The following is a 13649-nucleotide window of genomic DNA, read 5'->3' on the forward strand; positions in this document are numbered from 1 at the left end:
TATAGGAACTAAATTCTGACCCTCCTTAAATTCTGGCCTGTTGTTGCTTTCCCCTGGCTGGGCCGTGGTTTCTGGATGGAAAGGAGGGCAAGAACCGAAAGGAAGGGTAGGAAGAATCTGCAAAACAGGGGCCACTGTAAAGTCACAACAGGCGCCTGTCGTCTGTCTGTCTTGTCTTTTTTTGTTTTAGCTCCTGAATCTTGAGGCCAGGTCATTTAATTAACCTTTTCAAGTGATTTGGGGGAAGAATCAGATAAGGATACCTGGATCATAAAATTTTAGCAAAAGCCATTAGAATTCCACTGCTCATTTCACAGTTGACGGAACTGAAGTCCAGGGAGGTGAGTCAGCCTGGTAGTGACAGAGACGTGAACTAGAACTGTAGTTAGCTCGGTCAGCCCGCGGTCCAGCTTACGTTCCTCAAAGTCCTGTGGCTGACACTAGCCACGCAGACTGAAAATGCACTGCTTTTCTAAATTCACAAATACCCCCAGTGGAAGTGACGTCCTTACAGGAGCACAAGCTGGGCAGCTGCACTTGTGTGGGACCGTGTGTTGGAGGAGAAGGTGCTCTGGGAGGCTAAGTGTTGGGCTCAGCCTGCAAGGTCAGCAGTTCGAAGCCACCAGGTGCTCTAGGGGAGAACGGTGAACTGGTCCACAAAGACTCACACCCTCGGAACCTCTTGAGAGCACTGCTACTGTCCCAGAGGGTTGCTCTGAGGAGGAATTGGCTCGACCGCAGTGGGTGTTCATGAACAAGAATGGGCCTCCGTGGTTCCGTGGCAGAATCTCCGCCTTTCATGCATTTAGATCCAGCTTTGATTTCCAGCCAATGCATCTCCCTCCTGAAGCTTGAGTGTTGCTGTGAAGCTGAACTTCCAGACTAAGGCACTAGGAAAAAAGACCTGGTGGTCTACTTTCAAAGCTCAGCCAATGAAAGCCCTACACACAATGGTCTACTCTGCAACTGATCATGGGGATGGCCCAGATCTGGGAACTCCTTGTTCTTTGTCCATGGGGTCACCATGAATGGAAACTGTCTCCATGGCAGTTAGGAACAACATGCATTGGCAAGTCCATTCTATGAGAGATCGAATAACAACTGGTTGAATGAATTGACTCATTTGGCGCAGTTTGACATTATCTGAAAAGATGGGGTTGCCCTAAGGCAGGGAAAGTCACAGCAACGTGTGCAGCAAAGCCATGGGTCTCGTCACCCTCACAACCTGCTCCGGCCTTGTGGGCCAGCCTGCCCTGCAGCCGGCACTCCAGCTGGGCACAGGAGCTGCCCGAGTCCTTACCCACGATGGCCCGAGCCCCGGGGTGGCTCTCTGGGTGTGAAGTGGTATGGCAGCCTTCCGAAGCCACCTAAGTTTTTCCTGGCCAACAGGATGCTTCTTAGAGCCCAGGATTCTGGTGAGTTGAAAATGCTAATGAGGTATCTAAATGCGCTCCCTGTTTTTAGGACTTGGCTTCGTCCACTAGTAGTTAGGATGTAAAAGTCATTCGTGTTGGAGTTAGAAAAGACTGAGGCTCAACTATCAACTCTATTTTGGGCTAGAGGTGTGTCCTTCAACACTAATGACTTCTCAGGCTTCAGAGATCTCATCTGTACCACGGAGGCGTAATGCACCCCTCGTGGGATTGCTGGGATCGGGAAATGAAATCATGTACACAATGGCTCAGAGGCACCTTAACAGTCACCCCCACTTTCATTCTGAAGCTGCCTTAAAGGATAAAATGGTTACACGCTTAGTGGTAAATGCAGGTTACGCACTTAGTGGTAAATGGAGGTAAACAGAGGTTACACACTTAGTGGCAAATGCATCAACAAACCTCGTCTGATAGAATATTGAACATCAACAATTATTTTAAAAATTCTTCCAAATACATCAGAGGTGAAGACTGCCTTGCTAAAGTATTCTTTGCCTTACATAGTGGATTCCTTCCCAGGTTACCCGAATCTCCTGCAACTCTCTGGGGAGGTACACGGTCCTAAGTAAGTCAGACCCACACTCTCCAGAACAAGAGCGCAGTGCTCTGGACATGTGCCCAGACAACTGGGATCAACTCGTTAGAACCAACTTCGTTTTCCCTTTCTGACTCTTTCTAGGGCTGCGCTTGGCAAAGTGCACTCGAACAAGTCAGGTTTGAAAAAAAATCCGTGCAATCAATATTAAGTCTCGGTTTTCTCAGTAAAATGAGTAATTTTATTATCCCTCTCTTTTCCCCTTACAAATAGAAAACTAGCCACTGAGCAGGCACTGTACCACAGACAATGTCTTACTTATCCACTCTGATAACACAGTCACTGAGCATGAAATCATTTTAAAAAGGAGGAAGATTACCTTTATTTGCGTTGGTGAGGGTTTGTAAGAAGTTACTAATGCACTCTTAGAAACATGCACTATCCGTGAGCTTTAGAACCAATTGCAACTGGGTTTGAAGGCCTTGGCACTGACCACAAAGGAGACCTTTGTTCGGTTTCAAGGAGCTGTTGGAGCTTGCTCATTCAGCTGGCATGGGTGGCCTGACAAGGAGAGATACGTCTCATGTTCAAAGTGAGCTCAGAGCGCCCTGCGCCCTTCAAGAATTCCAGGACCTCCAGTTTTGTCTAACACTTATGATTTGCCTTGACTCTTGAGAGGAGTGGTTGTTGATGAAAGCCCCCAAAGTCATGAACTGAGGAGACGAATCCATTCAAGTCAGGATTATCTTTATATAAAAACACAATTATGGAACAGTCATGCTTGATTGAGCTTGGAAGTGAAGACACTGAGATGCCCACTGCCCTGGAAATGGTTTGGCGTGTGTGTGTGTGTGTGTGTGTGTGTGTGTGTGAAGGGGGATGAAGGAAAGTGAGGTGCAGTCAGATGCTATCTCATCTGGAGGCTTTGCTTCCTCTCTATTTTTACTTGTTGGTAGATAAATCATACTGCTAATATACTGCACTTGACTTGGCTGGTATTTAACATTGCCCTGGGCAACCCAGTAAGGACTATGGTGTTTGCGTGGGTGCAAGTGTGTATGTGCGCAATTCATGATGACTCAGTGTCTGAGAAGGTACAAACACGTACTCATGTATTTCTGCTGCTTGTTTTACCTTTCAGGAATGGGCCTAGGAAACCTGGCTAAAACCCTTGAATCATTTCCTCCTCGCAGTTGGCCGGGTCCCATGTCTGAAGACAGACCACGGTCTTTAAAGCTGTTATGAGGTCTTAAGAAACAGTCCCTTGAGTTTCCGGAGTGCCACCCTCAAATAAGTACTTCCTCCACCTAACCCAATACATACTTTACAATGGCAGGCCAATACATTTTCAATGAATGCAAGATTTCACTTGCTCAACAGAAGTGAAATGTTCATCTTCTGGAACCACAGCAGAGGGAGAAACTGAGCTGGGTGTGGGGGGAGCTGCACAGAAGAGAGGAACATTGGGGGGGGCGGTTCATGAACGAGTAGGGGTTCACGAGGTACAAAGGGTGGGGTAAAGTAGTTAGCATATGCAAAGGAAAGTCCGCTTCTCAGCAGAAGGAAACACTCCTCCAGGTGACCATGGAATACTTATTTAATCTAATTGTCCAGACTGGTCAAAATGCAGACAGGTTAGATCCTCGGGTGGACCCAATTTGAGCAATATCATGGTTCTGGTGTGTATTTAAATACGAGCCCTGGTGGCATAGTGGTTACGCAGTTGACCATAGTGTGAGGTCAGCAGTTTGAAACCACCACCTGCACTTCAGGAGAAAGACAGAACTTCCTCCTCCTGGAAAGAGTTACAGTGTCAGACACAGGGAGAGTTCTGCCCTGTCACATGGGGTCACTGTGAGTCAGCATCCACATGATGGCTGTGAGCTTTCAGTACGCATTTAAGGGGCCTGGCGATGTAATGGGTTCCACAGTGAGCAGCTAATTGCAAAGCCAGCAGTTCAAAAGTACCAGGCGTCCCACAGGAGAAAATTGAGGCTTTCTCAGCAAGGTCAAGTTCTCAGCAAGTGGCTGAGTCAGAATCAACTCTGACGATGGCTTTTGCGTTTTGGTGGTGGTGTGGGTTTCACAAGGTCTGCAGTTCAAACCCACCAGTCACTCTGAGGGAAAAAGATGAGGCTGTCTGCTCCCGTAAAGACTTAGGACCTCAGAAATCCTAAGGGGCAGTTATCCTACAGCGTTACTCCGAGTCAGAACCGACGCAGTGGGAGTGGGCTCGGTTTGGGTGCATTCTGTGTGTAGACAGCTATAACTACAGAAAACAAACAGGTGAGCGCATTCTCGAAGGCCTTTCTTGAGGGGAAACTACCTTGTCTAAAAGATGATAGAGTACGACTTGAACAGTGTGTGATGGTGGACAGGGCTCAAGTTCAGAACGGCTGTTTAGTGACAAGCCAATGCCCATGGAATGCTTTCCATTTTGCCCCTACTTTTCTCATTCGTTCATTTGGCAGTTACCTGTGTGTTGACATTTGCTAGATGCTACTTGTGGTCCTTACCCTAACGGGGCCTGTAATTTAGCCCGAGCTGGCCATGAGAAGAAGGCAAAGCCAGCAGAGCCCGGCAGCTAGAATAATCGTGACATGTGCAAAGAACACATCGTGACGCCCCAGGCGGATCAAGCACGCAGTGGATGAGCTCCGGCCGCAGTGTGTACCAGTCCGCAGAGAGCGAGGGCTGTTCTGGACCACAGGACGTCTTAGGTCTTTGGGTGCTTGGAGATCCTGCTCTAAACCATACTCCATGGTTGAATTGTTGGTTTTTAAAAAAACTGGATTTTTAAAGAAAATCTATAATTTCGCTTTCTGGGTGATCTGACTCTGAGTCACTCACTGGATGTAGAATGGCCTGTGACTTCTTGACAGTCAGGGTGCGGACTCGGGAGTCTTCACAAAGGGAGGAAAATCTCACCCACAATCTGCTTTCAAATGTCGTGAAGTTGCCGTGAGCCCCGGGTGGAACAATGGGTGATGCCAACGTGATGGTGTTTCATAGCTGTCTACCTAAGTGCTTCTTAGTTTCCATGTCACCGAGTTTGTGTGTCATAGTTTGGAGCCAAACGTTTTTTATGCATGCCGCTCACCGACATTCTCCTAGGTCCTGGGCATTCTGCCTGTACTGCCCAATGGAGAAAAGGGCTCTGGGCGCCACAGCGGAGTGCAAGGTGCTAATGAAATGAAGCAAAGGGGCTGGATGGTTTCTAGATCACTCGATGAGCACTTTTCCACCCTGCGCGAAAACTCTTACAAGACCAAAGCGAGAGCAGCACGCTCAGGGGGCGCAGTGTGCCTCTAACAACAGAGTCCGAGATCTGGGATGCTGAGGTTCAAAATAAACTCAGAGAAAGGAAAGCAAAGGCAGGTAAACGAACTAAAGTGTTCCAGCCACTGTTACACGAAGCCTGAGGTACTGGCAGTTCAGTGGTACAATTCTCCCTCCTCCTGCAGGAGACCCAGGTCCGATCTCCACACAGTCCCTTACACACGGACCCCAACCATCTGCGCGAGGAGACCTGTAAGTACCTGCACAGATTCCAGTGGCCCTTCCAGACCAAATGGACTAGGAAGAAAGGCCTGGCAAGCTCCTTCCAAAAATCAGCTAGTGAAACCCCATGGATCACATGGTTCCAATCTGCAAGTGATCACAGGGCAGGCAGGACTGGACATAGCTGCACCACAAATTAGGGACCATCTCAATGGCAGCTAACAACCACAATAACATTGTGTTCAGCCCTGTGCCAGGTAGCGCTATAGATAGCATTTCATTTCACTCCTTTAATGAGTCTCATTTCCCAGCTGAAGAGAAGTCAATTGTGGAGGGTGACCCCGCTTTAAAGAAACAGACCTAAGAGTCTGCCTAGCCCGGCAGCACATGCTCCTGTCAGTCTCCGTGCAGTCTTCTTGTTCCACACGGGGTGGGCATGAAGGGACTGTCGGCTTTTCTCTCCCTGCTGAGGAATCAGTGATAGATGGACATTAACATGGAGGCAGGGGAGTGGGTGCAGGTGGGAGTTTCCCTGAAGCAGAGCTGCAGTGATAGAAGGCAGGATTCTCGCCCCCTCCCCACCCACCCCCACCTCCACCCAATGATTCATCAGAAGAAACACCGTGGTGGATGATACATCTGAAGCCCATGGTCTACAGCTCCACAGAGGGAATTTGTCACGATGGAAAGTCCCAGATCACAATCAGATCGGAGCGCATCTCCACCCTCTTCACGGTCCTTTCCCCTCGTCCCTCAAAGTGTGGTCCTGGACCATCCTGCCCACAGGGACCGAAGGCGCCGGCCACGTGCAGGCTCCACAGCCCCAGCCCAGACGCAGCTCAGTTAGGACCCTGTGAGAGGTGGCCTGGGAACCTGCATTTAAACCAGCCTTCTCTCTGAGTGAGGTGGCCTGGGAACCTGCATTTAAACCAGCCTTCTCTCTGAGTGAGGTGGCCTGGGAACCTGCATTTAAACCAGCCTTCTCTCTGAGCGATCCCCATGCTCACGCTTTGTGGCTCAGAACAAGATGCTACTGTGTTTTCCATTTCTTCTTTAATAGGGTTTCAGGACACCAGCATAAACCACCAGCACTATCTCATTCTGGACCCACACAGCCCCGCCCCATTTTACAGAAGAGAAATTAAAAGAGAAAGCGTGTGAAGGACTTCTCAGTAAGCAGGCTGCAGGGAGAACGCAGAAAACCTCCTGACCCCTCCCTTCCCAGTAGGATGACCCCTCAGGGGTCACTGGTACGGTCCCCTCCCACGGAGAGATCCTGAGTCAGACATTTATACCAAGGATCATGTTGGCAGGCCTTTCTGAAGCAGCTGCTGTCCCCTCGAAAGTTAAAATCTCCTCTGAGCAGTCAACTGGACGTCAGAAAACACAAACCAGACTCACTGCCATCAGTTGGTTCCGACTCTTCGCGACCCTGTGGGACAGGGTGGAACTGCCCCTGTGAGTTCCCCGCACTGTAACTTTCTTTTCTTTTGAGACTGTCACTTTTTATGGGAGTAGAAAGCCTCTTCTTCCCCCCCAAGCATGCCTACTATTCAGAACACAAGAAGGAGGAAGGAAGAAAGGAAGGATGTTGGGCAGGAAGGTGCGAAGGGGCTGCAACAGCGCTACACTCCCTCCCGTGGGGTGGGGGTGCCACTGGTCCAGTGGCTGAGAGCACCTGGGGCACTAAGTTGGTTCTCATCAGTAGGTCCTAGTGATCTGAACCCAGCCGGGTGCTTGGCAGGGCAAGAGCCAGGTCTCTGCCCTCCTCCTTCTCACCACAGGGAGCACTCAGACCCCAATCACTCCTAGCTGAGAGCGTCACACATCACATTCCGGCCCCCCACCCCCTCCCAGCTCTCCCCCCAAGTTCTTCCCAGGCAATCCCCTGTAAGAACCAGCAGAGATCCTCAGACATATACTTCCTTCTACAGGAATCAGTAAGGTGGCATCGTGGGTATACACAGGGCTGTGCATTGCAGGGCCGGCGCTTTGAATCCACCAGCAGCTCTGAGGGGGAAAGACGAGGCTTTCTGCTCCCATAAAGAGTCACGGGGCCGGAAGTCCTACCGAGGGCTACTATGGGTCAGAGTCGACTGGGCACAGTAGGACTGACATCCGTAGGAGGCCTGGTGTGTAATGGCTGGGCGCTCAGTGGTTAACCGAAAGGTTTGGTGCAAAGATGAGGGAGTCTGCGTCCATCAAGATCCCATCCCCGGGAACCGTGAGGACGACTACTGTCTTAGAAGGTCTCCATGAGGTGGGATTTACTCCACGGCAGTAGATTCATAGGCCTCACTAAAGACAAAACCATTCATAAAACGAACAAAGTGCCATTGCGTGTGCGCCCCTCAGAAAGCACCCTACACCCCCAAAGAAACCATTCCCCAGGGACAGGGTGGAGGCCAAGGGGGACGTGGGCCGAGCAGCTCCAGCAAACAAAATGGGGAGGAGGCTGGAGCCTTAGACTTTCCAGACTTGGAACTGCAAAGGCCGAGTCTGAAAGGAAAACATGTCGCCTTCCTGCCAAAACAAGCTGTGATGAAAGCTTGGAGCCCAGCACCTTTCAGCCAAGCATTCCCTGGTCAGGCCTCGCCAGCCTGCTCGCACTGGCTCCCAGGCGGGAGAGCTATGTTTAAGGTGCAAACAACCAGGACCCCCCAAAAAGGAGGGAAGTTCTTGATAGTGGTACCTTCCCACTGTTCTCTTCCCCTCTGGAGAGAGTGGCTGGGCTGAGCTTTCTCTGTGACTCTTACATCACTGGGGCAAGAAGGCCTTTGAAGGGTCAGGGCACCTTCAGACGGCCTGCTCCAGACACGGATGAGTTTCCTGTGCAAGGCGGTCAGAAAGGTACCCGAAGCTTCTTTAGGAGTCCCTCCTCGTATACACGACAGCCTCAGATGACACGACCCAGGCACATTTGCAAAGTGTTTCCTACAACACACTTTTGTATTAAAGCAGATTTCAAAATGGAGGCCTGGTTTTGACATTCAAAGGACAATCTCCAAAGTAAAGCTCAACCCCTTCCAGAGAACTGAGGGTCAGGTAAACAGGTTTCTCCCCATTTCCATGGCTTGGTCACTTCAGGCTTTGTACTAGACTCACTGGAGGCGGAGCACATCTCTATTTTGGGCGCCAAGTGTCACAGCCTCTTTCGAGCATCTAACTGCATCTTTCCTCCTGTAGCTCAGGGTCATTTTCTCATTATGCTAAGCCAGTCCATGTGACAGTTCTTGGGTGGTGCAGGAGGAGCCCTGGTCTAGGTAGTGGGTTAAGTGTTAAGCTGCTAACCGCAAGGCTACCGGTTCTACTCCACTCAGTGGTTCTGTGGAATAAAAGCCAGCAATCTGCTCTGCCGAGCGTCCAGCTAGGACACGCCACGACACACAGCTCTACTCTGAAACACTTGGGGATCAACCTGACGGGAATCAGACTCATAGAGACCCGATCAAAAACACTCACCTCACTGCCATCGAGTCGATGCTGCCACACAGTGACCCTATAGGACAAAGGAGAACTGTCCATGTGGGTTTTTGAGACTGTAACTGTTTACAGGAATAGAAAGCCCTTTCTCCCGAGAAGTGACTAGTGGTTTTGAACTGCTGACCCTGTGGCTTACAGTCCAATGCATATTCTCTACACCACCAGGGCAGAGAAAATCTTTCTGAGAGCAGAAAGTCTCTTCTTTCGCCACAGAGCAGATGTTGGGTTTGAATCACTGGCCTTGTCCCTAGCAGGCCAATGTTTAACCCACGATGCTTCCAGGGCTCTGTGGCAACAAGCAGGCCACTGTTAACGCCAAGGCTTGCAGGGACCATTGTAGTCCCTCGGGATTTATCAGTAAATGACAAATCCCTTTGATACTCACAAAAGCATCGTGTCTACACTGGCATGCTTTTCCTCGCAGCACCTAACTCTACTGGCATTGGGTTGCTTGCTGCTGTTGAGTCAGGCGCCCAACTTAACGTGGCCCCCTACGTTATACAGAGTAGAACTGGCTCCTCTGTTTCTGGTGGGCTTTTTGTTGAGCCAGGTCAAGGGGGACATGACTCAGCTCTGGTCCTCCCGCATCACTGTGCTGGCACAAGACACGGGCCCTTGCATCCATTAAGCAAGAAAGAGGGAAGACAGAACACTATGTGCACATGACCCAGGTCTAAGAGCAGATCTACTAGACGAAATCGCTTAACGACCCAGAATGATCCAGCCGACAGAGGAACTTCAGCTGAGACGCAATAGTGCTTGGCATATAGTAGGTCATCTGGAAACTTTGGCTGGCTGCATGAATAGAAAAATGATACAAAAGTGAGACCCCATGCTAGGGTAGGTACTAGAGCAGTTGCAAAGTAGTTGTTTTGGGAGCACACCCATTACTCTAAATAGGATGGGGGGGAAAAGAGTAGACCCCGAACTCAATTAGGCACTTACCTTTTTATTTGAATGGGGACCATTGGTTCCCCCAATGCTCCTCTGCACTGATGGTGGCACTTGGTACACATCTTGTTCCAGAGTACCATGGCCAGTAGGGACTTGGTAAATTCCTTGGTTTTGATAGGAAGGTGGCACTTGGTAGATGGTGTCCCGAGGAGAAGCCTGTGGGTTTGGCACCTGGTAGAGTGTCTGTTGACCAAAAGCCTGGGGTAGCAGTCCAGAGGGAGCCTGGTCGTGCTCAGGAGGGATCTCTTGCACGGGACCAATGAGCAGCTTCACGCGGTTGCCTGGGACGATGCCTTGCCGGCCATGCAAGGAGCAGAGCCACCAGCCTTCCAGTCCTCCTGTGTTCTGCTCGATCACCGTCAGGATGTCTCCTTTGCGAAAGGCCAGCTCCTCCGCACACTCGGGCACGTTGTCATATAAGGCCCTCGCCATGAGATTCTAGGAAGGAAGCAGCAGGCAGGGAAATCCGGTTAGCATGTTAGCACAGGCCCTTTCCCACTTCCAGCCAGTTCTCTTAGGGACAGATACCACTACTTGGGAAGACGAGCAGAAGACCCACACCATCGCCTGGCAGGAGAACCACAGAGGGTGCCGACAAAAGACAGAGCTGCGCAGCCCGCGTCTGCCACCAGTGACGTCAGACTGCCTCCTTGGCAGAAAGCTGCAAACGCTGCGCTCACGGTTGATGCCGCGCCAGGGAATTATGAGCAGGGCTGCTCCCAAGTTAAAGAACGGCTCAGTATGCAAGAATGTTTTTTTTTCTTCTTCCTGTCCTACAGCCAACTTAAGGGGTGAAAAAAAAAATAAATAAAAGGAAAGTTCTTCTAAGCTATTCAGCTGCATTACCACAAACAGTTGCCACAATATCTTTTCCAGATACTGGCGGTAAAAAGAGCGGACCCCCAGGAACTGCTCCTACAAATGACATTTGCATTCAGTGTTGACATGCAAACACAAGCCCACCTATATGTACTTGGAGGGGGCAGGGCTCACAAATGTTCACAGTTATCCCGAGGCAGGGGAATCTACTGGCCAGCCTCTCCCACAAACACCGGGCGTGGCGCAGAGGGTAGCAGTGGTCCACATAAGCAGATTTGATGGTGGGAAGCTACAAAGACTTCTTAACAGATGCTAACTCCTTCTCTTTGGGTCTCTTCCTCCTTACGTTCCTGGGGGCCCACCCTCCCCCGGCCACTTTATCACCTACTTCTTGAATCGCACCATTCACATCTGAAAAGCTGCGCCCTCCCCTTTCATGGGCCCCAACACTCCCCCTCTTTGTGCAAAGGCCTGTCTGGCACATTCAGTACTGAACAGACAGCCCGAGTAGGCATTCAGCAGAGAGTGGGCAGGCAGGACGTGCTGACATTCCTGGCAACCTTTCAAAGGCTCGGAAGATTTCGTTTCTTGGCGTTAGTCAGGCTTCCCAGCATGCTGGCAGCCGCGACCACAGGCCGCCTTCCTCTCCACTACACAGAGACGTTGAGAACGCTGTAAATTCACTGCACGCACATGGAAAACGAAAAGTCATCTCTCCAGTGCTTCACCAAAATGTGTGGATGCACTCCGTGGCGCTGCGGTGAAGGTGGTTTATGGGAGGATGGGTTGTTAATTTGCTGGACTGTGCAGGCGACTTTACTTCCCTGGAGTTTCAGGCTCATTTTATTTGAACTTCTGGTTCCTACTTTCTTCTACAGACTTGATCTTACAGGTTTTTGTTTTTCATGCCTTTATAATGGACATACATTATTTTCCCCAGTACTGTGCTGAATAACCAACAGTCTTATACCTGGGGTGGTTCTCTATGGACTGGCCATGCCGTTGAAGGGGCTCTTCCTCTGGATGGGAGTTGAGAAGGGTCCTACTGGCTAAGTTCCTCTGAGTCACTGCAACTACTGGCCTATGGAAAGGTGATAAAGTCACAAAGGTCAGGACCCAGGAAGCTTGGTGATGCTCGTCAAGAACAAATTTGCAGTCCTTGACATTCTGAGTGCAGGAAGGCTGTGACCTAGGCAGGTGAGCAGCAAGGGATCCTGCTGTTCTCTGGGAAGGCCTTGCTTAGCATTTATAGCCTAGGGAGCTTTGTGGGCCCCTTCCGCAATGAGAGTTCATAGACATAAAGCTAAAGCCATGCACTATCCCACCCCGGCTTGTGGGACCAGGTGAGGATGCGCCATTGTCCTAAAATCTTCCTTCTGTTGGGGGTGTTCCGTTACTAGCAATCTAAAAGAGAAGTCCTAGAGTGAATGAAGTCAAGATTCCGGCCCTTTGCACCAAAATGCTCTCACGGCAAATGCTCAAGCAAGAGCTGAATTATGAGTACCAAGCAGGCGAACCCTGACTGCTCTTGTCTCTGCCCCTTTCTCCTCGGATCCATTCAACCACTGGGAATGCAGGATGAGGAAGACTCTGGATGAAATCAGAAGGAATCGTTCTGGTAGACCTGAGGGCTGAGGGGAAAGAAGAGAAACAGAAGAGTATAGGAAGGCAGTGGAGTAGAGGCCTAATCAGCACAAAGCAGCCACAAAGAGGCCTTGGGAGTGGAGTGGCTTTCGTGTCAGCACTGAAACAGAGCACTGGGTCATGCCTGACGAGGAGCAGATAGAAACTCCCACGCTAGAGTCTCTCGAGATGGCCTTTGTCTCCTGTCCTACTAACCTTCCTACCACCTGGTAAAGCAGCAAGCTAATGTTTCTACATGGTCCCTCAAGAGCTGCTCCTCAGGGGAAACCTTCGGAGCCCCACTGCCAGTACGAATGGAGGCACCAGCAGGGGAGGGCTCCTAATTGGAGGTCCATTATTTCCCAGCAGTCTTCCCCATTGCCTGCAGAGATTGGTATTGAGAAAGAGAGGTTGGCACAGTTGCCAATGGCAGGGGCCCCAGCCCCAGCCTGACACACTGACAAATCCTCTCCGCCTCAGCTGCACAGGAGCGTGGGTGATTTAGCAGATCTGTGTATGTGGCAGAAAGCTAATGTGTTCCCAATCACTCTTCCACACAGACGGACACAGCTCAGAAGACCTGGAGAAATTACCTGACCCAATGTCCCCATTTCATGGTTGAGCAATTGGGTCCACGGAGGTCATTTTTATTATTTGCTCAAGGCCAACCTGCTGGTGGTAGGGACCAACCGGTTAGAACTGTGGTCTCTTGGGTCTTTGTTGAATTTGCTTTCCAGAAGGCTAAGTTGCCTTCGCTCTACTACACAGTGTCCTTCTAACTGGGCAGAGTCCCAGTATTCAAAGGATCTACCAGTGACCACCTTTCCTTTCGTGTCTTTAGAATCTGTAGATTCCTAAGGTTGTGTCTTTGCTGTGTTACTCCCCCCCCCCCCCTGTGCCTCAGCTTGCTCATCTGTAAAACGAGGATGGGGAAAATAATACTTAGGGGTTTGGTGGAGGGCTCGCTCACTGATATTAAGTCGATGACAACTCAGTGACCCCATAGGACAGGGTAGAACTGCCCCTGTGGGTGTTTGAGACGTTAACTCTTTACAGGAGTAAAGCCTCATCTTTCTCCAGTGGAGCTCCTGGTGGTTTGGAACTACTGATCTTGCACTCAGCAGCCTGACTTTTTAAAGAGCACTTTAAACATCAAAGAACCATATCAGTGGGTGCCCACCTTCCTGACACGATCGCTAAAGACAAATGGGTGCATAAGCAAATGTGGTGAAGAAAGCTGATGGTGCCAGGCTATCAAAAGATATAGCGTCTGGGGTCTTAAAGGCTTGAAGATAAACAAG

At 50.3% G+C, this 13649-nt stretch overlaps 1 protein-coding gene across 2 annotated transcripts in view; it reads right to left on the reverse strand.

Annotated features, from left to right (window-relative positions):
- NEDD9 (neural precursor cell expressed, developmentally down-regulated 9) overlaps nucleotides 1–13649 on the reverse strand; it is a 143224-nt gene that overhangs the window by 21613 nt on the left and 107962 nt on the right. For both annotated transcript variants that reach the window (XM_045298231.1, XM_004712192.3), the window contains exon 2: nucleotides 9898–10344. In XM_045298231.1, coding sequence (XP_045154166.1) covers nucleotides 9898–10344 — 447 coding nt within the window. The remainder of the gene's footprint in view (nucleotides 1–9897; nucleotides 10345–13649) is intronic.

Source organism: Echinops telfairi, unplaced genomic scaffold (assembly GCF_000313985.2).
Source record: "Echinops telfairi isolate 266 unplaced genomic scaffold, ASM31398v2 ScPeMD7_7424;HRSCAF=8462, whole genome shotgun sequence".
Lineage (NCBI taxonomy): Eukaryota > Metazoa > Chordata > Mammalia > Afrosoricida > Tenrecidae > Echinops > Echinops telfairi.